Source organism: Prionailurus viverrinus, chromosome E2 (genome assembly GCF_022837055.1).
Source record: "Prionailurus viverrinus isolate Anna chromosome E2, UM_Priviv_1.0, whole genome shotgun sequence".
NCBI classification, from domain to species: Eukaryota; Metazoa; Chordata; class Mammalia; order Carnivora; family Felidae; genus Prionailurus; species Prionailurus viverrinus.
This window is the reverse complement of record NC_062575.1, coordinates 19,000,445-19,022,339: the sequence shown is the minus strand read 5'-3', so window position 1 is coordinate 19,022,339 and position 21,895 is coordinate 19,000,445. Positions and strand designations below refer to the sequence as shown.

The 21,895-nt window shown below is 56.0% G+C and overlaps 2 protein-coding genes across 18 annotated transcripts in view; one reads left to right on the top strand and one right to left on the bottom strand.

Annotated features, from left to right (window-relative positions):
- PRMT7 (protein arginine methyltransferase 7) overlaps positions 1-957 on the top strand; it is a 47,300-nt gene extending 46,343 nt beyond the window's left edge. For 12 of the 16 annotated variants that reach the window (XM_047834736.1, XM_047834737.1, XM_047834734.1 and 9 more), the window contains 2 exons: positions 442-552; positions 734-957. In XM_047834736.1, the coding sequence (XP_047690692.1) occupies positions 442-552; positions 734-941 (319 nt within the window). In that variant the 3' untranslated portion in view covers positions 942-957. Of the gene's footprint in view, positions 1-303; positions 553-733 lie in introns of those variants that run through there. The other 4 variants (XM_047834738.1, XM_047834733.1, XR_007147250.1 and 1 more) reach the window with 3 other exon arrangements.
- Positions 958-1,930: 973 nt separating this feature from the next.
- The window catches only part of SMPD3 (sphingomyelin phosphodiesterase 3), an 84,071-nt gene continuing 64,106 nt past the window's right edge, over positions 1,931-21,895 (bottom strand). The window contains exons 3-10 of one of the 2 annotated variants that reach the window (XM_047834745.1): positions 21,132-21,235; positions 14,341-15,873; positions 9,487-9,562; positions 9,195-9,350; positions 7,588-7,677; positions 7,251-7,314; positions 5,161-5,323; positions 1,931-4,898 (exon numbers count right to left, since the gene is read on the bottom strand). In XM_047834745.1, coding sequence (XP_047690701.1) covers positions 4,797-4,898; positions 5,161-5,323; positions 7,251-7,314; positions 7,588-7,677; positions 9,195-9,350; positions 9,487-9,562; positions 14,341-15,654 — 1,965 coding nt within the window. In that variant the 5' untranslated portion in view covers positions 15,655-15,873; positions 21,132-21,235 and the 3' untranslated portion in view covers positions 1,931-4,796. The remainder of the gene's footprint in view (positions 4,899-5,160; positions 5,324-7,250; positions 7,315-7,587; positions 7,678-9,194; positions 9,351-9,486; positions 9,563-14,340; positions 15,874-21,131; positions 21,236-21,895) is intronic. The other variant, XM_047834744.1, reaches the window with a different exon arrangement.

Here is a 21,895-nt window from a genome sequence, read left to right as displayed (position 1 = left end):
GGAGGGAGAGCCAGAGTGGGCTTTGCACATCCCCCCACACTTGCAGCTTCCTTTGAGCTAAGTGTCATGATGGATCACAGCTATAGAGAAAAGTGATTTTTTGTTGCTATGGTTACCCAGTGGGCCATTTTCCTGAACCCTGCTGGGAATTAAGCAGGTTAGGAATTGGTAAGGGCTACTCATCGTGAGGCACAGTTGGGCTATCCTGCTCCACCTCCCTTCTAAGTGCTTGGCCAGGTTGCAGGGAGCAGGTGGGGCTCTGGGTTGTGGTTCTTGCTCAGCATTTTACCAAGTGGCCTTTAGTCAGGTGGAATGTTAGCAGCCTCCTGATTGGGGAGGAAGGAAAGATCAGAGGTTTCTGGAAAGCGGTGAGGAACCGTGGCTGTGCCTGCCCATCTCTTGTGTGGCTGTTTGTCTTTGGCCCAACATCCCCACCTCCAGGCCTGGGAGGAGCCATGGGGCCGTCCTGTGGATGGAATACCACCTCACGCCGGACAGCACTGTCAGCACTGGCCTCCTGAAGTCTGCAGAGGACAAGGTAGTGCTGTGCACGTGAGTCCCAGAACAGGCCCACCCTGTGAGCTGGTTACAAGTTAGCCGGATTGTAACTCTTCAGTGGCCCCAGGTCACCTGGTTCTGACCAGCTTCTCACTGCGAGTTGCCTGGGCTGGAGACTGGCCAGGAGGGGGCTTGGGTGCTAGTAGCCCTCACTATCTTCTCGCTGCTTCTACAGGGGGACTGTTGCTGGAACCCCCACTGCAAGCAGGCAGTGTACTTCTTCACCACGGCGGACCCCAGAGCGCCGCTGGGCGGCCCTCAGACTGTCAGTTACACCGTGGATTTCCACCCCCACACTGGAGACATCACCATGGATTTCTCACTCTCAGACACCCTGGACGATGGGCAGTGACCCTCACCTGTTGAGAAATAAAGTGGCCTGAGGGCTCTGGGCTCTGACTGGCGTGGCTTTCTAGGAGGGAAGGTGAAGGCACTTCTCTTTTCAGGGCCCAGCTTGGCCTCCAGGCTCAAAGCCCTCTTCCCTTTTTGTGTTTTTGCTCTGCCGGTTCCTTATTTTGGGTGTGATGGGCGGCATAAACTGCTGACTGAATTTGGAGCTGAGGAGGGGCCAGGGAGCCCCCCTGCCATGGTTCTAAAATGCTTAGAAAGCTCTAGTGTGGCGTTTTCCCTCTACCATCCTGGGAGCTGGCTGGGCCAGGCAAGTTATGTGCTGCTCTCAGCTGTGCAGTGCTGCGGTAGGTGTGCTGCCCCTCTGTGAGCCGCTGGCCTGTACTGGGGAACCTTGGGGTCCCTCCTGCCTGATTCCAGCTAGGAGGGGCTTCTGGGGTGGAGATACTGACTTGTGGCTCAGTCCTGGGCCTGAAAGACCCTGACAGGGCCGTCCTTTTCATCTCTTGGGTAATGTTACCAAGGCACATCCATAAGCATCTGCCATTGGTGTTGCAGCATCAGCAGGTACCCAAGACTGACACCTGGTTTCAGGCTACTGTTCAGAGGACAGGGAAGAGGCTGTCTCATAGCAGTTCCTGAGATGCAGACCAGGAAACCAGCCATCAGGAGGGGGAACCAGGAGGTAAACCTTTTCCTGTGTGCCCCCATTCCACCTTGGAAGTCTGGGGCAGGTGGGTGCCGTGCAGCCATCCCACCCTAGCCTGGGGCTTGCTTTGCTAGGGAAGGCTGTAGAATCCTGAGGAGGCCCCAGCCGTGCTTCTCCCTACGTTCAAGGTGTCCTTCACTGTTTATTCCCACTTCCAGAGGGAACAGGGAGACAGTAGGAACCCAGGTGGCCCAGTTTTCTGGCAGTTCAGGGCAGACTTGGCCTATTCCAATCCTGTTGGGGAGGAGGCAAGAAAGGTGCCCCCCCCCCCCCAGCCTGGCCCCAGCTTGTCGCTCAAATAAGAGAATACCAGCCTTGAGCCTCACAGTTTTATTTTATCCTTGTTATCCATCTTTCTGTTCAGCACCAGTAAAGGGGAAAAACACCTCTCTTTTCAAAATATTTTATCAGGTGTAAAGATTGTTTTTCTTCTAGGGAAGAATCGTCTGGATATATATTTGATAATAATTTTACCAAAACCTTAGGTGTGCTTACCATATAAAACCCCTAATGTCCCATGAGGATACAATACAGAAAAAAATACAGAAATTAAAAAATTTTGTTTTTTTTTAAAACAGTATTTCTAAATCTCAGCAAGTTAATACAGTAGTTAAAAAGCATCAAGGTTAATATTCATACTTAAAACTCAAGGTGGTTTGGACAAATGGAAATGACTGTTTCCTTCTAAAGCTGACCCCTGCCTCCTGGCTTCTCTGGAGGAGGCTGGGCCTGGAGTGGGCATGGGGGCCTCAGTTGGGGATTTGAGTGACCCCTGTGTCCACCCCTCCTAGGCCTAGATGCCACAGAATCTGAGATTCTGGTAGTGTTTTCTTTGTTTTTTAAAAATCAAAATGGAAAAGTCTGGCTTGTGCATGGCCCTAGGAGTCCACAGCCTTGATGAAACATGTGGTTGGGCAGTGGCATCCTCGATGCTGAAGCTGCGCCAGAGGGAAGTGCAAGGGGAGCTGGGACACAGGCTGGTCCGGCTCCAGATACTAGGGCCAGGCTGGGCAGAGGTGACCTTGTTAGGACAGGAAGTGACCGAGGCACAGGGAGGTATGACTTGCCTAAGGCCGCCCTGTGAGTAGGGAGAGAAGCATGTACCCCTGTGCTGTGGCTCCTGTAGAGCTGCCCTGGGAGGGAGGTGACTCCTTGGAGGGATGCAGGCTGGGCCCGGAGTTTCTCTGCTTCAGGAACCCTGGCCTCTGTCCCTGCTGCTCTCCTGGACATACATCCAACTTGAAGCCTGGGGCCTTTGCTCAGTCCCAGCCATCCAGGCGTTGAGTGTGTTTAGTTGGGCCCCACTTGTGTGAGCAGAGATTCCTGGCTGCTCCTGGGAGTGGGGGCCCCATTTGGCTTAGCCAAGACCCTGAAGGCCAGGCCCTTAGGCACAGCAGAGAGCCCAGGTGGGGTTGTGCCTTCAGTGGTGAGCAGCCCCTCCTGGCTCTGGACTCAGGGTGGGGCTGGGGGCTTGGTCAGTGAATGCTCCTGGCAACAAAGCCGGCAGCCCACTGCCCCAAACAAACCAGTGCCTCCGTGTGTATAGTTCTCAAGAGTCCTCCCCCAGCACAGGGCCTGCCCCTGACTGGCTGCTTGGCCCCATCTTGGTCCCTCTTGCAGCTCAACTGGGTGACGAGGCACTGCATCAGCGTGCCAGCACCAGGAGGAGGCTTCTGGCAGAAAGATCCTGGTGCATTCCCCAGCCTTGATAGGCAGAGCTGGCTCTGAGCCAGGTGGGCACAAGGTCAGGGCACTTCAAGGAGGGGAGATCAGTGGGGAGTTGTCAAGAACAGTCTGAGTTGGAGGGTCCTTGCATGGGAAAACAGACACAACCCTCCCTCGTGTGACTGGGGAGTATCTCCGGGCATGTTTAAAAAGTCAGGTAGGCAGAGGCAGAGCTGCCGTGGAGTGGGGAGCTGTGGACTTCACCTGCAGGCTTTGCCATGCCCTGCCCAGGTCACACGGTGGCAGAGTGGGTGTCTACTGGCCTGGATGCCAACCAGTACCACTCCATGCCCCAGGCAAGCGGTGGCCCCTGGCCTTCACCCCCAGCCTACACACTGGTAATGGTGAGGGGACATGCCTTTCTGCACCTTGGCTTCCTGTCCCTTCATCCAGGGCCCTGGGTCACTTTTGAGGATGGGGCTGGGAGGACAGAGCTGCAGCCCCACCCAGAGGCAGGCAGACAGTTCCTGAGCTCAGCCAGGGAAAGATTGGTCCCAAAGCAGAGAGGTGTCCAGAAGGGAAATGGGATCAGGCAGAAAGAAGGGGATGTGTTGGTTTTGACAGAAGAGAAGCTATAAATCTATCATTTGGAAAACCTGAAGCTCCCTGACCCCTTTATGTCATGAGTTCCCCTTCTTCCTATAAAAAAGTGATGCTCTCTCCTCAGATTCCCTTTGCCCACTTTGAAGTCTCTCAGGGGAGACTCAGGGGCCCTGATTGGCTGGGAGAGAGGAGCCTGAGCAGTGTTCTCCCTCACGGTCTGCAGACCTTCTAAAGTGAAGGGTTTTCTTAACTTTTTCTGTTTTTCTTTTTAAAATAATCGCCCTTGAATGCAAGACCCTGGGAAGAGCCCGGGCTTGCTGGTAACTGGACACGGCCCTCATGGTCCCTGCTCATTAGTCGTCCGGCCTGGAGGCGGGAGCTGGCGGCCCTATGCCCAGGAATGCTTCTTTGGCTGGTTCTGATTGTGTTTGGAGTTTGGCCTTGGGTGAGGCCCGAGTGAGGGGTCTGTGTGGCTACGGTGTGGCACATGACATGCGGGCAGCGTGCATGCGAGGGTGCAGGCATGCGAGACAACATGGCAGCAGACAAAAATAATGAACCCTGGACGAAGCTTGAGAAGAGATACAAAGAGTACAGAAACCCGGTTCTCATACTAACCCCCGGGTTACAAACTAGGTTGTGCTGTAGATTTGTAGAAAATCACGTTTTGAAAGAATGGCACTGTTGGGCAGCTGTGGCTCCCAAGACCAGCCTGACCCTTCTGTCCACAGTGAGTGCCCAGAGGTGCAGGGCAGCGCTGGTTCCAGCTCACCTGGGACTAACCAAGTCTCCCCCCAGGTCTCTGCCCTCCTCCCCCAGCACTGCTGGTGCTCGCTGGAGGGGACATGGCCCGAGAGGTGCTGCGGCTCAAAGGGTTGGCAGAGGCCCCACTGCTCTGAATGACGTGGCTGGTCTATGCCTCCTCCTCCCCTGCAGACACCATTAGCCGCATGGCCACTGGGAGATGGTCGGTCAGGCCAGACAGCTGGGTGATAAAACTGAATTCTTCTACCTCCTGTTGGGAAGAAGCATTCCTATTAGATCCAGAGGGCATCCTACACAGGAGGGTCCTGGAGGGCAGGGGTGGGGCTTCTGGGCAGAGGCGGGGGCTGGGTCTAGCCAGGATCTTCCCGGAGGCAGAGGAATGGGAGCATCCCATGGGCCCCAAGGACTCTGAGACTGACAGATCTCGTTTTCAGAGAAGAGCTCAGTGCTGCTGAGGGGTACAGGGCACGGGATCCCCTATCTATAGGCATTGCCTGGCCCACTCGACTCACAGCCTTCCAGTCCGGGCACAGCCCCTCCTCTGCGTACAGCATGTAGTCGATGCGTCTGCCGTTGCCCTTCAGCAGGTCCTTGCGTCCCTTCTGGCCTGCCCCGGGGCTCTTGCTGGTGGGGAAAGCCAGGTACTCCCTGCGGCCTTCCTCGGTCTCCAAGACCCTGCTCGACAGACAGGAAGGACAGGAAGCAAGGTGAGCCCCTGCCCCATTCTCCAGACCCCAGATCCTGAGTGTGGAATCATGTTCTAGTCCCTAAGTGGGAGAGATGCAGGTCAGACCAAACCCTGTGTTTAAGATCTATTTTCCCTGGGGACCCAAAAAAAGGGGACTAGGGTGGAGGGAAACCCAGTCTGACCCTGTGAGTTCCTGACTGAGCCATGCCACTCCAGAGTCTGTCCATGTCCACCTTGGGCTTGGCTGTGGCTGAAGTTTGGACATAGTACTGCCCAGACCCTGGGGTGCCGAGTTTGGAACAGAAGTGCTCACCCCTCTCTGCACACAGGGCTTTGCTTAGAGCCAGTGGTGGGGGGTGGGGGTGGGGTGGGAAAGGGTCTTTGCAGTGAACCTCAGGGACCCTTCTCTCTTATAGGTCCTCAGAACCACCCACCCCACCCTCCGTGACCGTTGTTTCAAGTCAGCAGGGGTGAGGGAGCCAGGAGAGCACCCAGGCCCTATCCTGGGCCTGGACTCTTGTGTTGGTTTCTCTCTGAGCAGCTGTGCCACCAAACCCCTGAGCTTTCCTCTGACACAAGGATGATTGATTGCTGTGGGCCCCAAGACATTTGGGGGACCAGGAATGCTAAGAAAGGAACAATTTTGGGGGCACCTGTCTGGCTCAGTAGGAAAAGCATGTGACTCTTGAAGTCATAAGCTTGAGCCCCACGTTGGGTGTAGAAATTATGTTTAAAAAAAAAATGTGGGATGTGGTTGCCATACCATTTCTTACAGGAAGAAAACTGATGTGGGTACTTAAATGTGGGTCAGTGTTCTCTATAGGATGTGCAAGGGACTCAGGTTGGGTGTTAACACCCTGGATCCAGGCCTTTTGACTTCCTGTCTGTCGTCCCCTTCCTGCCAGGTTTCCTTTGGAGCCTGAGCACTGGTTGGGGACAGCCTTCCCGGGAGACTTGCAGAGGCCAATGGACACTGAACAAATGGAAAGGGCACCTGGACAGGCACAGCCAGCAAACGTGGGTTTCTACAAGGCCTTTATCAGCCCTGAGATAAATACACTAATGACATGCAGAGCATCACTACATCTCAGAAATATAATCCATTACCGTCCTTGGCCTTTGGTAATTAATTCCAGCATCAATGATCTAAGAGTTACTGATAGTCATTTTTTAATCATCATCTCATAAAAAGATAATTTTCTCGGCATAGGATGATGTTTCAAATTTAGTCTATAATCTAATTAATTGGCTTAAATTAGCTGTGAGGAGCCATTGCCATGGCTTTGTGCAGTCTCGGGCTGTGAGTTACAAATTGGTTCTGCTGCTGGCCTCTCAGATGGGCCCTGTATGGAATTCTCATCAGGTTCAAGTATGAAGCTTGGCTGCAGTAGAACTGTTTCTGCTTTGAAAATGACTACTTAGTGTTAGCTCTGCTCGCGTTTTTATTTGCCTGATTGGTGGCTACCAGCTGCCGGGCTCCCTGCAATGGATGCCACTCCATGGCTCTTCTGCAGGGGTCTCAGCAGCCCTTGGCCTCACCCTGAGAGATTCTGTCCCTCTCCCTGTGCCCAGAAGGGCCTCGAAGCAGGCTATGGCTCAGGGCTGGCCAAGCTCTTGTAAAATGAGCCCGGACTCTGGTGCTGATGTAGGAAGTGCCACCTCTAGAGCCTCCTCCTGGTTGAAGGCTTCTCCTCAGTCAGGCCAGTCCCTGGGGCATGAAGGTGGCCTGGTCTCTGCCCAACCCCAGCTTTAGTCCTTGAGGCTTTCACAGGCTTCCTTCCCATGGAACTGCATTCTCTAGTCTACCCTGCACAACCCATCTCTCCACACCAGAGTCAGTGCTCAGTGTTCATCCCAGCCCTGGGATCCATCCACCCCTGCACAACTGCAGTGGCATGGGTGCTGGCTGCTTACTTTTGCAGGTTGTCAGGGGTGCACACGTCCTCATCGTAGAGGTTATCTGTGTCCAGCATGGTACCTAGGAACAAGGAGGCAAGAGTGGTCACTGTGAACAGGGCCCAGCCAGCCTCTAGGAGGGCTGCCTCTGGGGGGCAGGAGGCATGGGTGAGGGCTTCTACCCCTGCCCCTTGCAGAGTGGTCTTGGGGATAGGTCCTGAAATGTCTCTGGGAAGCCTGTGGGGAGCCCAGTCTTGGTTCAGTGTCAGGTTTCAGCAGGGTGGGCTCAGGCCTTGCAGTGCCCCTCCGCCATTCCCCCTCAGGGCCCCCAACCCTGTGCCCAGCCCCAGCTCACCGATGGCCCAGGACTTCTCCTCTCCAGGCCCCAGGCGGCAGGGGTCCTTGTAGTGTGTAAACAGGGAGTGCTGCTGCTCCAGCTTGTCATCTGTGCATGAGGGGAGAAAGGGAATGCTGTGAGGCTCAGGGTGTCTGTCCTGGAGGGCTGCCTGCCTTGGGTTCTAGTCAGTAACTCAGGTAACTGCCTCTGGGTGGGGTCTCCTTTGTCACTGGTTTTCTGTGTCCTTGAGAATGCCCCCCCCCACCCCCAGCGGGGGTGGGAGTGAGCTATCCTTCTGAGGACAGTGGTCATGGTCCCTCTTGGGCTCCAGGGGACAGTGATCTTGAGGTCTTCCCAGATCTGGTGGCAAAACCTGTGGGGGCTCGCTCATGCTGTCCTGGAAGGGACCCCTGCCCTTCAGACTTGGGTGACCAGGTTGAATCAAGAGTGACCATATAGGACTTAGGAGAGGGAGGTGATCTGCCCTGAATTCCAGTTTGTCTTGCCAACTCATGGAGCCAGAGGGCCTTTCTGAGACCCCTTGGGAGGAAGGACAGGCACCAGTGGGGCCTGACTGGGTGAGACCCTCTCTGACAGCCTCTTCCTGTGTGTACCACATCCCCACCCTGACTCAGGAGGATCCCAGGAGCACCTAGCATTTGGAGCTGGTATCAGGAATGTGTCTTTGAGGGGACCACAGGGCTACCATCGAGGGGCTGTATGTTCCACGGTAGGCACTGGTCTCCCCACCCACCCTAGAGTTGCCGCCAAGTGAGGGCACCACCCTGTGCTCCAGGTAGGACCTTTAGGTCTCCAGCCTTCACTGAGGGCTAAGCCTCAGCTCACAGACCCCGTGTCACTCACTCATCTGTAGTTGAGCTGGGGCTGGCGTGGAAGGAGCCCAGGAGCCAGTGGCGGGCGGGGGGCGGGGAGTGGCGGTTCCTCACATCAGCTCCTTGGGCAAAGGGAAGCTCAGAGCTGCATAAACTCCCAGAAGTAAACTGAGATCAGCGTGATCACCAGATCAGTTATTTAAGTCAATTATTTAAAAGTTTACCCATGATGAATTTTTAGTCTTTTAGCCTAAGGGGTAAAGATATAATTGCCAGGGTTCAAATCCCAGTTCAACCACTTCCTGGCTCTGTGACCTGGGACTAGTTACTCAGCCTATCTGGGTCTCAGCTTCCTCTTCCACACCCTGTAGATTAATACTGTGCTCACTCTTTGGGTCATTATGAGATTTAAATGAAACAGCCGGCCCACAAACAGCTGTTAGAATTGTGCCTGGTGCAAAGCAGGAGATGAGTAACGACTTGGTGGGTAGTGTTAGCTAGCTTGCCCACAGTCTGAGTTTCAGAGGCCCCAAGCTTCTCCATCAGAAGTTCATTTTTAGGGCATCTCTTTGTCTCCAGCAAGGAGGCCTCTCAGCTTTCTAGGCAGAGCGTGGGCTCTTCTCATTTTAGGATTTTTAGGGGCCACAGAAATCAGAGTCTTGCTAATATCCCACCCACATGCTCACAAGCAGCAGGAAGTTCTTCAAGCTGTGGAGCCCAATCCTTTCCAGTGTGACTGGAGCCCATGCCTTCACCAGTAGTCCACCCAACTGGGGAGGACCACCACCTCACCAGAGGAGCAGTTGTCAAAGTTAAAATCTCCACAGACGACATCAAACGCCACCAGCTCCTCGGGGTTGGCTGTGCTGGACGAGGAGGTAGATTTTCGGAAATCAGCCAGCCAGTCCTGAAGCAGGTCCAGCTGCTCACAACGGATGGCACTGTCCTCTGTGGGGCAGAGCCATAGAGAACAGATGGCAGAGCTGCAGTTAGACCCCAGCCACGCCCCGGCACCAATCCCAGCCCGCGGCGGGCAGATTGCCCCCCCGCCCCGCCCTGGAAATCAGGGGCTGCCAGACCCTACCTGGCAGGGCATGCAGGTGTGTGCAGGAGATGTACCCGACGATTCTTTGGTCCTGAGGTGTGCTTCCCACCTGCACCTGTTGGGGAGGAGGCGAGGTGTTGATGATGAAGCCTACGAGTCATGACTGCTCTAAGTATGAGCCCATCTCTGTCAGCTCCTGCTAGACCTGGGCCCAGATAGGAACAGCACATGTCATGCTTTTAGGAACTTCTCGTCCAGGGTGGGAGGCAGATGTTTAAAGAAATACCAGCCTGTGGCATGATGAGTGCCACTAGCAATTCATGCAAGGCTTTACAGGGAGAAAAATGCAGAAATCACTGCTGATTTCCTCCCTAAACCCCCACCATCTCCTGGTGACCAGAGTGTCCACATGGATGACCCTCATGTGCCAGCCCCTCCTGTCTGGTGGCTCTTTCCCCTGATCTCACTGCCCTGGAGCCCATCCCTCCAAAATCCAAGCTGGTCTCCCCTCTGGGATGCAGCCTAGCAGGCAGAGCCTCCCACCCATCCCTTCAATGTGAGTGGACCCTGCCCTCCACTCTCCCCAGTCTCTCTCTGCCCCTGTGACTTCATTAGAAGCCACTTTATCTGCTTTTTGGCAGTGGTTTCTGTTGGTCCCCTGATCTGGGATGACAAGTGTGGGCTATGTCTCTATGACACCTGTGACATGGGCTTGCCCCAGGTGTCCCATAGCCTCTATCCAGAGCCCAGCCCTCCTTCCTCCACAGCAGCCTCTCCAGGCCTTCATGCTGCACTCTCCCCAGACCTAGTCCTTGCCTCCTGCTCACCTCCTTCACTGGAGATAGAGTCCCCAGGGGGTGAAGTGGGGCCAGGGGCTCCTCCGTGACTCCCTGCCCAAGTGCAGATGTCCCTGGTGGGCTTTCTCTACAGGCTGGCATAATGACATCACAGACAACCCGAAACAGCCCCCAGTGGTGACACTGATACAAGCCTGAGCCCTTGTCAGGGCTGTGGCTGTGGAGGTAAGGAAAGGGTGGCTGCCCAGCCAGCTGCTCTCCCAGGCCCTCTGTCCATGGCAAGTGACAGGAGGCTGCAATAGGAGATTACCCCTTCCCCCTCCAGGCATGCTCCCTTGGGTAATCTGTGGGTGCCTTTCCCCAGAGGCCTCTGGTTGGTTCCTCCTCTTTCTTTCTGGGCTCTCCTCCCACCTAGGCCTCAGCGGTATTTCCCAAACTTCTTTAATGCATTCCAGAATTGGTTTTGTATGAAGAAGAGATCCTGGACCCTGGGAACTCTCCAGGGAAGGTGACCGTAGAGGCCTGTTCTTGGCTATGAGGCAGACATCTGCCTGAACATGACCTTGCCCATCCTCCAGCTAAGAGAGGCTTGGACTCACGGCTGCAACCACCGCCACATCACAGGCCCTCCACTCAGAGAGCCTGGGCAGGCTTCCATCCTTCTTTTCGCTGCCAAAGTCAGGTTGGCATTATTCTCCTCCATATGGGTTTTCACATCATTAAGCATCCTTAGCTTCCTACAGCTCTTCATCTCCTTTCCCAGCCTGGATGGATGCACATCTCTCCTTTCCCAGCTCTTGGGGGGGATGAACATCTGGTTACTTGATAATGGGCTGTACAGCCTGAATTTGGGGCTGTTTATAAACTCCTATGTCCACCATTCACTTCTTGCCCACATTCCAGACCCAAACCTCAGCCTTTAGTACCACCACCCTGGAATGTCTTGGGAAATCACATACCACTGATGCACTGTGTTGCAAAAACACAACACAGTTTTAAAGCCCACAGTGCCTCCAAAGGCCACACGATGGCGCTCTTGCCCCCTGTGTTCCCCAGGCAGTGAATGTTCCCCTCAATAATAATAATAATAATAATAATATGCTGTGAGCACTAGTGGTTAGTGCTTCCTGGACACTGCCCCCCCTAGGGCCTTACAACAATTAAGAAGGTTAAAGTAAAATTATACCAGAATTGGCTTGGGGGTCGCGAGGCTCAGATGGGGGAGGCAAGTTCTTGTCAGATGTTTGCTGCCCTGCGCCCAGCTCTTCACCCTACTCTCTGCTGCTTTCTCAACTCCCGGTGACTTGGCAGGCTTTTCACCCATTTGATGGTCTTAGTGTGCCAACCCATCACTCACTCTGCACTTGGTGTCACTTGCCTGTGCTGAGACGTGGGGCAGGGACTGGGGAGGCCCTCCCCTGAGGAGACTGGCCCCCGAGGGAGAGAAGACACAGCAGCAAGGCTATGGCTGCCCCTCCCTCAGCCCCTTCCAGCCCCTCCCGCTCTCCATCAGCCCGTGAGCTGCCAATAGCCACTTTACTACGTGCTTGGATTGATTGATTCCAGTGTGAGTCCTCAGGAGTTGCAGAGGCTTGTGTTTCTCTTGCAAAAACAAATAATCACACCAAGAGATTGTGTCTTTTAGTCCTGGTGGGCAAAGACTTTCAATAGAGAAGGTGCCCAGAATCAGGCTCTCCTGCAAGGGGGGCAACAGCGATTCTAGTCCCTTTTCAGGGTGTGACAGCAGCAAGAAAGCACACTTTCCTCAGGCATAGCCTGCCACAGAGTAAATGGGGCGGGGGGGAAGGGGATACAGATAGAGGGAGCACTGGCTTCCACCTGCAGCCAAGGCCACAGCCATGGCTGCTATCTTTCTAGCCCCTGGCCCCTTGGGGGATGGCCTGTCTCCTGAAACCTCCAGGCTGGAGAAACAGGTCTGCTCTCATCAACAGACAGCTGGGTCTGCCACATAGGGAGCTCAGTTGGCCGGCCTTCATTTCTGTCTCACTAGAGAGACAGACAGCTGGGGACAAAGGCTGAGGGGCCTATGGCGGGAAATACGGCTTGTGCGGGCTGCGCTGAGGAAAGCGCCACACAGGTGGTGTGACCAACCCAGGGTGGGACCAGGACAAGAGGAGCCATTCGTGGAGGACCCTGGGGGTGTGGGGTGCTGGAGCAGAGGCCAGGTCAGGTGGAAGGGCCCCGCTATGAGATGGGCTTCTCCCGGAGGCAGGAAGTAGGCACCAGGAGTCAGACCTGGGACAGGAGGAGGTTGGGATTGGAAGGGGAAGGAAAAGCAGAGGAATGGTGGCCTGGGCCTTGGAGGTGCAGCTGAGGATGTGGGATGGACCCGGATGTATTTAGAAAGTGAAACTAGAAGTCTGGATGGACTCCTAATGGAAATTAGGAAATGGAAGTGAAATTAAGAGCCTGGATGGGCTCAGGTCATAGGGAAGAGTAAAGGTGGGGATGGTGGAACCTGGCCGATGGAGATGGGCATATGATAAGTGAAAGAGACTGTGTCCAGGAGGGCAGCTGGACACAGAGTTGGGGGCTCTGGGGAGAGATCTGGGCTGGGACAAGCCTGAGAGCCCTCAGCAAATATGGAAATGGAGTCTGTGGACTGACTTCCCAGGGGCAGGTGCGTGGGGCTGGCGGTGTCCACTTGGAAATGAAGAGGTCTAGCCAAGTGGGGTCACCCTGCTGTGGGGGCTGCCAACCCTCACTCAGGCTGAGAGCTGGGAGGAAGGCAGCAGGCCCTGCCAGGTGCTGCCAGATCTGTGAGGTGAGAGAGAAGTTGCAAACTGGGTTTTATTAGAATAATCTTGATTTTTCAGTGCTGGCCAACACAGGAAACTTTTTAATGGTGTGGACCAAGTCAAACATACCTGCAGACCAGTTTTAGGCTAAGGAGCAGAGGGAGCAGTTAAAGGCTGGGCAGGTGACCAAGAGTCTGGAAGGCCAGAGAGGTAAAAGGAAAGCCCGTAGCAGAGGGACTGTCCTAAGGAGACTATTGTGACCCTGGTGGGTGTGGTGGTCAGGGTGCAATACCAAGGAGGGAGATGGGGGTGTGTGGGCTGGGGGCAGCACCAAGGGGGTCCCTAGCCTCTGAACCATCTGTGGTAGGGGGTGGGAGGGAGAGGGTATGCTCTCCTCCTGAGAGCTTGACAACATTTCCCCTCCTTCCCCAAAAAGTCACTCCGGCTGCTGAGGCAAAAATATATCCAAGGAACAGAACACTGATGAACCACATGCCAAAATGGGGTGGTAAAAGGAGTTCATTCAATTTTCTCTGTGAATGGAGAGTCAAGGACCCCCATGTCTGGGCCTGAAGAGCCACACAAGAACCACTGGAGTGGGGCCTGGGGCCTGTGCTGTATCAACTGGCCTAATGTTCCTTCTGAAAAGTCTGGAAGCACCAACAGTGGCTTTTGCATAGGGAACAAAAAGTCAGCACTCAGAGTGTGTCAGGCTCAGTAGAAGATAAGGGGTAATGACCAAATTACCATGGTCTAAAAACTCCTCCAATTGCATCCAAATTAGCAGAAATAATTATGATTCACTTTAATTAGTGACTATGGAAGCGAAGCCTTGGGCTGGTGGGCAGGGTGCCTGGCATGGCAGCTGTGTGACAGCCAGGAGGGAGGGTGCACCGGGCCAGTGAGGCTGCAGGCCTAAGCGAGCAGGCATTTGCCCCTTAATGGAAAGGGGCCCCTGCCTCCCCCTTCTTCTCTTTATCACTGCCATCACTGCCAGCCACCTTCACCACCAACCCACAAGACCCCTCAGGCCTCAAGCTCACTCCCCACCCTATGACTGGGCACTAGGTCGCCCCCACTTTACAGATGGGGAGAGGGCTCAGAGATCTGAGGAGCTTGCCCAAGAGGACCCAGTCAGGTCTGTCTGTGCCTGGACCTTCGGCCCTTGTCCCTGCATCCTTATTCTCCTTGTCCCTGCGCTGGGCGCCCACCCATTCGGCTCCATGAAAGGCCTCGCCTACCCCCAGCCCCCAGGAGGAACCCCCGGCTGCAGCCCACCTCCGGTGGCTCTGTGACAGGCTGATGTGTGGCCACTCTGCAGAGCCACAGCCTCCTACCTTGAGAAACAGCGCTCCTTTCGAGGCCAGGCCATCGGAGCCGCGCCCGTTGGGGTAACAGTGATAGGCCACGTCCATGATGGGGTAGCGGCTGGCAAAGAAGAGGCCGCTGTTGAGACACTTGAAGCTGCAGCAGCCTTGGCAGCCGTAGACCCCGACGTCGTACAGAATGTACTCGAAGTAGCCGTGCAGCTGGGCTTTCAACTTGGCGGCTGCCCGCTTGTCAAACACCTCCTGCAGGCACAGGAAGTCCAGGTTGGCGGGGAAGAAAGCGGAGACCTCGTGGTCAAAGGCCTCGTCCGGGTGGCGCCTCTTGCGCGCGGCAGCCTTCTTCACCCCGGAGGCCTTGTAGGGGAGCTTGCTGTTGGTGGCGCCCGGCTCCCCGCTGCCGCCGTCCCGCGCCTTCACCAGGGACTCCCTGGAGGCCGAGGGGCTGCCCAGGCTCCCCGAGTCCCCATCCCGCTGACTGTGGTTGGGCGTCTGGCCCCGCGAGCCGCCACCGGCCCCGTTCCTGGCCTGGCCCGCAGAGGCGGAGTCATCAGCTTCAGGGGGCCGGCCCCCGTCCTCGCCTCCGATGCGCACAATGCAGGCGTCCTCAAGGCTACCGCCTTCGGCCGGGTCCCCGGAAGCCGGGCCGTTGGCAGCCTCGTCACTAGAGTGATGCCCGCTGTCACCCTTGTATTCCACAGAGGCCGTCCTCTTAATGCTCCCAGGGACGGCCCGGGCCACGCCATCACTGCCCTGCGGTGACACCAGGCTGCTAAAGCTGGCCGCGCTGATGGAGGTGTTGGTGGGCGAATCGATGTAGATTTTGATCTGGGGCCGGCTGGCCCCATTGCGGATTCTCTGCCCGATCTCTTTGGCTCGTGCTTGGGTGTGAAAAACATTGTTGAGCCTGGCCAGCGAGTCAGGGAGGAGGCAGAGGTTGGCAGTGGCGAAGCAGAAGCTTTTGCCAGGACCTGTACCCTTCCATTCACTGAGCAGGGCCGCCCCACCGGCCGGGCCCTTGTCCTCCAGCCGGGAGTAGATGTAGGGTCGGCGGGCAGACTGCAGTGGGGACCAGAGGAGGAACCCAACAAAGGCGAAGGGCAGCGAGGCAACCAGGAGGGCCAGGTAGACGGGCGCGAAGAGCACGGTGCAAAGCAGCTGGAGGTAGCACGGGTCATCTGCCCGCTGGCGCTTCTGGCAGGCAATGGGTATGAAGGAGGCCACCAGCCGGTCCAGCAGCCAGTAGCATGGGAAGATGAGGGCCCAGGACACGGCGTGCAGGGCGGACAGACAGCTATTGGGAAAGGGGGCCGTGTACAAAACCATCGCAGCTCACTGGGCGCCGCAGCGGGCCCTACTACATGGTGTCTGTGGCGGCGCGGGCACTTTCCTGGGAGGGGTGGGTGAGCGGGGGGCGGGGGTCCGTTGGAGGAGGGGTCACCTCCTGGTGAGATGCGTCTCTGAGTGGTCAGTGGCCAGTGTTGGCCAACTGGTCATGGTTCACCTCAGTGGGCCATGCTGGGCCACCAAGGCCTGCTGGAGAACCTGCAAGACAGAAAGGAAGGGGGCTTTTATTCACCCTTAGGGAAGCAGGTCGAAAGCAGGGGCCACTGTCTCCCTTCACCCTGTCCCCTTCCTCCAACATGAGCAGGAGCATTCTGTTTGCCTGTGTGTGTTTGGTTTTCTTGGAGCAAACAGCTTGGTGACATGACCACCTTCAGCTGACCATCTTGATCTTGTGACTGCTTGAAAACTGACCCAGGATTTTGGAGGGGCCCAGCTTAATAGGCATTTGGGAGGCAGGCTGGGGATCCCAGAGGATGGCTGGACCTGACACTAGCCTGGAGCAGCCAGAAGCCCATCAGGAGCCAGGGGTGTGCTTGGAATGAGTGAGAGGTGACCCTGATTCAGAGGAGCCTCAAACACATCTGCTTGTCATGGAGTGTCTTTCAGGTCCCAACAGAGAGGGAGCAAACTGCAGAGAAAGTGGCCAGAGAGTCCTGGGGCAGAGGGCAGTGTGGCTGGCAGAGCCCTGAGAGGAGGGCCATCCCCACACCCAGGCTCTCACTGGGCCCCCGTCTACAGCATCAGACAGACCATTCTTGCGCTCCCACCCCTGGTGACCCCCAGCAGAAATCCCTCTCTGACCAGGACCCAGGCGCTGCCCCGGCCTAAACAACTTCTAGAATGATGGTCCCTGTGACTTTCGGAGAAGTGTCCTGGGGCTGCAAGGATCTGGCCCAAGCTTCTCCCCTAAGCCTGAGATGCAACCCCAGGGCCCAGCTGAGGCCTGCAGAAATGAGTCCATCCCAGGTCCCTGTTCCAGCCAGTGCATGAACCTCAGAACAGGCCCTGGGGTCCTGCCTAGGAGAGACTGCCAGGTGCAATCATCATGCTGAATGTAGAATCAATAAAGACCAGAGTCTGGAGTGTTTGCCCAGCCTCTGGGGACCTGTTAGTGATCATTCTGTGGTGAAGCTGGTATAAGCAAATCCAGAGTCTTTACTACCAGCTCTGTCAGGGAGTTCATTTCCCGCTCACTGTCTCACTGACCCAGTCCAGCTTCTGCCCTGGCACCAGCGGGTCTGTGCCCATGTTCCATCCATCCTGGCCTCACAGCCTGTCTTGCTGCTGCCTCCCTGGTCACCTCAGCCAGTACCTGGTGTCACCTGGGTCCTGCCTTCCCTCAGTCCGCACATCCTCCCCAAGCTCTCCTGGAGCCCTTGTGCTGGTCCACGACTGCATCACAGCTTCGCCCACTTTTTTGGCCTCCTATCCATTAGGCCACAGTGGCTGGGGCGACTCATTGTCTGATCCAGCCATCCCTCAGATACCTCAAACCCTCTGAAAGTTTGAGCCTCACTTGGCCCTTATTGGGCGTCTTGTCTCCTAGCCAGGCTTCCGTGTCTGCAGCCCCATCTCCCACTCAGTAGGATGTGGTTTCCTGCCCATGCCCTGCCCCTCACCTGACTCACCCCCTTTCTTCTAAGACTCAGCTCAGAAATCACCTCCTCAGAGAGGACCTTTTGGCCCCTCTTGCCAGATAGCTTAAGTACATCCACTGGGGGCTCCTGTTCCCCTCATTCATGGCCTGGTCTCTGCGTTTCTAGGTCATAAATGCTCACGGGATACGGCCACCTCCCCAGCAGACTGGGAGCTTCCTGAAAGAAGGAGCTGCCTTGAGGGCGTGGTGGGTCCTGGAGCTGCACCAGCAGGAGCTCAAGAAATGGGTGAGTGAATGGAGGTCAATCTGCTCTGCCTCCAGGCCTGAGGTGCAGGGTGGACGGGGTGCCGAGTTTCTGCCGTGTACCTGTCACCCAAGTGCACTCCTGTAACCACATCTCCAGGGCTGAGTTAACGGGGACGAGGTGCTTGTCCCAGACCAGAGCTTAATGTCTAAAGACGAATCTAAGCTGATGTCTGTGTCTCGTTCTGGAGAATATCTTTCATGAGGATTTTACTTTCTTCAGAGGAAATCGTTTTGGAGCAAATGCCGGAAGGTTACAATTTGTAGAAGCAGGTGTGTCTACTCAGACCACAGCTGTTTGGCCAGGAGCCATGGGAAACAGCTCCTTTGCAGACAGCTCTGTGCTGCAACTTGGTTTAATCTGGGAAAGGCACGCCCTCCGCTTGTGGGCATTGGGATCATAGGGCTTTGTCTGGTGCTGTAGTAGCAAGGCCTCTCACTCAGATGTGGGCAATGAAGTTCACTGTCAAGGATGTTGGTGAGGCCAGAGGGCCAGGTACTGTGTCCCTTTCCCCTTCTTCATGGGGCAGGGGTTGGGGAACCTGTTTCAGAGAAGATAGGAGGAGACCCTGATATCCTGTCCTGAAGCTCCAGACCAGACAGTGGCCTTCACCACTCCTCCACACCCAGCCCGAGCCCTGGTCTCCAAGGGCCAGGCTCTGTATGTGGGGTGTCCTAACCCCGATGGCCTTTCCTTTGGGGTTTGCTGATTCAGATGTCCTTAACTTACGCCAGGCTCCTGGGCTGAGACCCTGAAACCAATTTTATGACAGTGGCTGAAACTGGAGGATTTGTGGCAGGCTTGCTGAACCTCTGTGCACACGATCTTTAACCCCCAGGAGAGTTGTGTCATCTCTGTGGCCCAGGGCTTGTGGCTTAGTACTTAGATTGGTGGCTGTGCAGAGTTCTCCCATACCTGCTATCTGACAGACTCGCCTGTTGTTTCTTTAAAATCCCAAAAATTTCATTTGAATTTAACCCGAAGCTGGGGCAACAGCCCACTGGCTCCCTTTGAGCCTGTGGGCTTGGCTGCCTTCAGCACAGTGTGCAGCACACAGCAATGCACGGTGTGGCCATCTTCAGACTGGTTGCAGTGAAAGCTGTAGGGGAGGCCACAGAGCCGCCTGCACCAACTGGACCTAGAGGAGGTGGCAGGTCCTGTCCCTACAGGTGGGGAAGGTGGAATGGGGTTTCCCAAGTCTCCGGCAGCCACTGCATTTGGCACCAAGGTGCTGGGGGTAGGGGTCTAGGCCGGACTGCTGGGGACACTCAGATGTCACCCCCAAATGCATGGAGCAGGCCTACTCCCAAATCTCCTTAGCTCTTTCTTCCTCTTCTCTGTGGCCCGAGGTCACCAGCCCAGCCGACACCACCCTTACCTGAGCACCTACCGCACCCTGTCACCATCCTCCGTCTCAGGCCACAATGTGCATAGTGGTTGAAGGAGCTTCCTAAACAATCTGACTAGATCCTCCCTTTGGCAGTCCCATGGCCTTGGAGGGAGAAAGTCCAATCTCCGAGTCTCTGTCTAGGGGCCCTCTGTGCTTCTGCCTCTCTTTCCTTACCCAGCCCCACCCTGGAAGGGTCCCTAGCACCTCAGAGGTAGATGCAGCCCCACTTCGTCAAAGGGTTCCTGAGAGAAATTCCCAAACCTTCTGCTCTCCCATGTGGCCCATCCCTAACACTGGCTAGGCAGGGTAGGGACCTGACATCAGCTGTGACCGCACTATCAGTGGGAACTGGCTCCCTCTCCAGCTGCCCTGTGTCCACCTCACTTCTGCTGTGGCCACAAGAACACTTCTGCTGTGGGGCGCCTGGGTGGCGCAGTCGGTTAAGCGTCCGACTTCAGCCAGGTCACGATCTCCCGGTCCGGGAGTTCGAGCCCTGCGTCAGGCTCTGGGCTGATGGCTCAGAGCCTGGAGCCAGTTTCCGATTCTGTGTCTCCCTCTCTCTCTGACCCTCCCCCGTTCATGTTCTGTCTCTCTCTGTCCCAAAAATAAATAAACGTTGAAAAAAAAAATTAAAAAAAAAATTAAAAAAAAAAAAAAAAAAGAACACTTCTGCTGTGGTCACAGGAACACTTCTGGGCAAGTTCCTTCCCAGCCCTGCCTGCAGCGGCAGTGAGCGGCCAGGCCTGATCTTTCTGGTTCCCCCAGGCTGGTCCCAAGAATGTTGTTGGTCTCAACGCAGGCATCAGTGGGTTTGAGGTGGCTGGCAGCCCAAGGGCCACCATGGCGTTCCTCTAAGATGTGGCAGATCCAAGCATCCTAGCTCTTCACGGCCACTGGGTCCCCCATCCGGGGCCCCTCCCCTGCCTCCTGTCCCTCAGTGCCCTGGACATAAGGAGCCCCCAGGTGCTGCCCAGCCACCCGGTCCTGCATGCAGTCCCTACATCTATGCACAGAAGCTGCTGAAGCAGTTGACACAAAAGGAATTGCCACGGATGGAACCAGTTTCTAGAGCTGTGTGGTTAATTATTTTGTCTCAGTGAAATGAAAGGAGGGCAAACAAACAACAACACATTAATTAGTTTGATCTACGCTTTCCCCATGAAAGAGGGGAGTAGAAGTTAAACGCCAGAGGCTGGGAACTTCTCAGAGAGCCCTAGAAGCCTTCGAGGGTGTGGGTGCCGAGGGGGATGCAGCAGGGCACCCAGCCTGTATCCCTGGGCCCTTTGTCTTGCCCACACCCCCTGGCAGGGCAGGACCTTGTGGGTGGCCCAGCCCAGGCTCAGTCTCCCAGTGAGGCATGCCTTCGTCACCTCCATGCCCCAGTTCTCTGCTTCCCTGTTCTAGAACTGGCATCTTTGCCAAGCAAAGTCTACCATGGGCATCTCTGATCAGGGTGACAGGTTCCTCAAAGGCCACATGTGCTGAACTGTAGCCACTCAACCCCACACGCTGGATTGCTCTTTCAGGTTCCTATTTAAAGCAACAATCACTCCTGGGTTTCTCCCTTTTATAAGTCCTGGTGAGTGGATTCCAGGGTTGCTCAGGATGCCCCCTCCCCTGCCCCCATACCATGGTCTCCAGAGCTGGGCTTGAGTCCCAGATACCCTCAGTTCCTCATGGTCACTCCTGAGCCCTGGGGTCACTGTGGGGGGCTACCCGGTGCCCCAAGGGAGGGCTCTTGGGAGTCAACCTCTGTCCTACAAATGGAGACCTCAGACTTGCCCCCTCACTTCCAACTGCCCTGCTCAACACTCAGCTTGGGTTGGAGGGTCAGGCTCGCTGATCTATGGCATAGTGGTAGCAATATCTGCCTTCCAGGGCTAATCATGAGGATTAATCCTTCCCTACCTTCCCTCCTCTTCCTTGTAGGACCTCCCTGACCAGGTCAGGAGGGAACTGCCTCCCCTGAAGCTGGCTCCTGTGTGTCCTGACTGCTCAGCCTGACCTGTGGATTCAGTGGATTTTGAAGATGGTACAAGCTGGTTCCGTGCACTGTGCTGGGGGCAGCCTGAGCCACCCCCCCGCCCCCCCCCGGCTCCCCCGGCTCCCCCCCCCGCCCCCCCCCCCCCCCCCCGATCCTCTGATCCTCTAAGCTCCTGACTGACCTGTGATGCTTTCAGATCCTCAGAGACCCATCTGCACTGTTTAGGCTGGAGCTGCTGGCCTTCACAAACGTGTTCCTCTCCCTACAGTGAGGACCGGACAGGACCTAATTGTGACAAGGAGACTGGGCTGCAGAACCAGGGCAGATGGAGGGAGCAGAGAGGTTTGCAGGCTGATCCAGCAAGGAGGGGAAGTTGCCTGGGGAGGTTTGGAGTCCAGATGGGAGAGAAAGAGGTGGTCACAGGCTGGCCACTCCTGGGCAGGCACGGGACATTGACAGAGAGAAGCTCTACATCAGGGTCCTGTGGGTTACTGGTATCTGTGGTGACCTGACCTGCAGATGTCTCAGCACAGGAAGGGAAGACTTGGACTGCTCAGAGGCCGAGCTAAGCCAAAGCTGCTCTCCCATACACCTCCCTGAGGAGTCGGGGACCAGCTGATCTGCTATCCCTTGGGGAGGGCAACTGCAGGAATAGGGCCTGGCCAGGCCTGTCCTGTTTGGTGTTGAAGATTGGGGGGAGGTTCCCAGCAGCTGCCCCGGGGAAGCTGCAATGGGCGGGACCTCTGCAACAGGCACCAGGCGGCACTGGCACCAGGGTAGCCACCTCACTTCCCACTTCCCTGGGAAATGGACCTGGCAGGCATGCTGGTACACAAGGCCTGCTGTACTGGGGCTCAGAGGGTCCCAGATGAAGGTTGACTTTGGACTTGAATTTTTCCTGCAGCAGGAAAGTAAGCAAGCCAGACCAGTCCTGCTGGCCAAGGC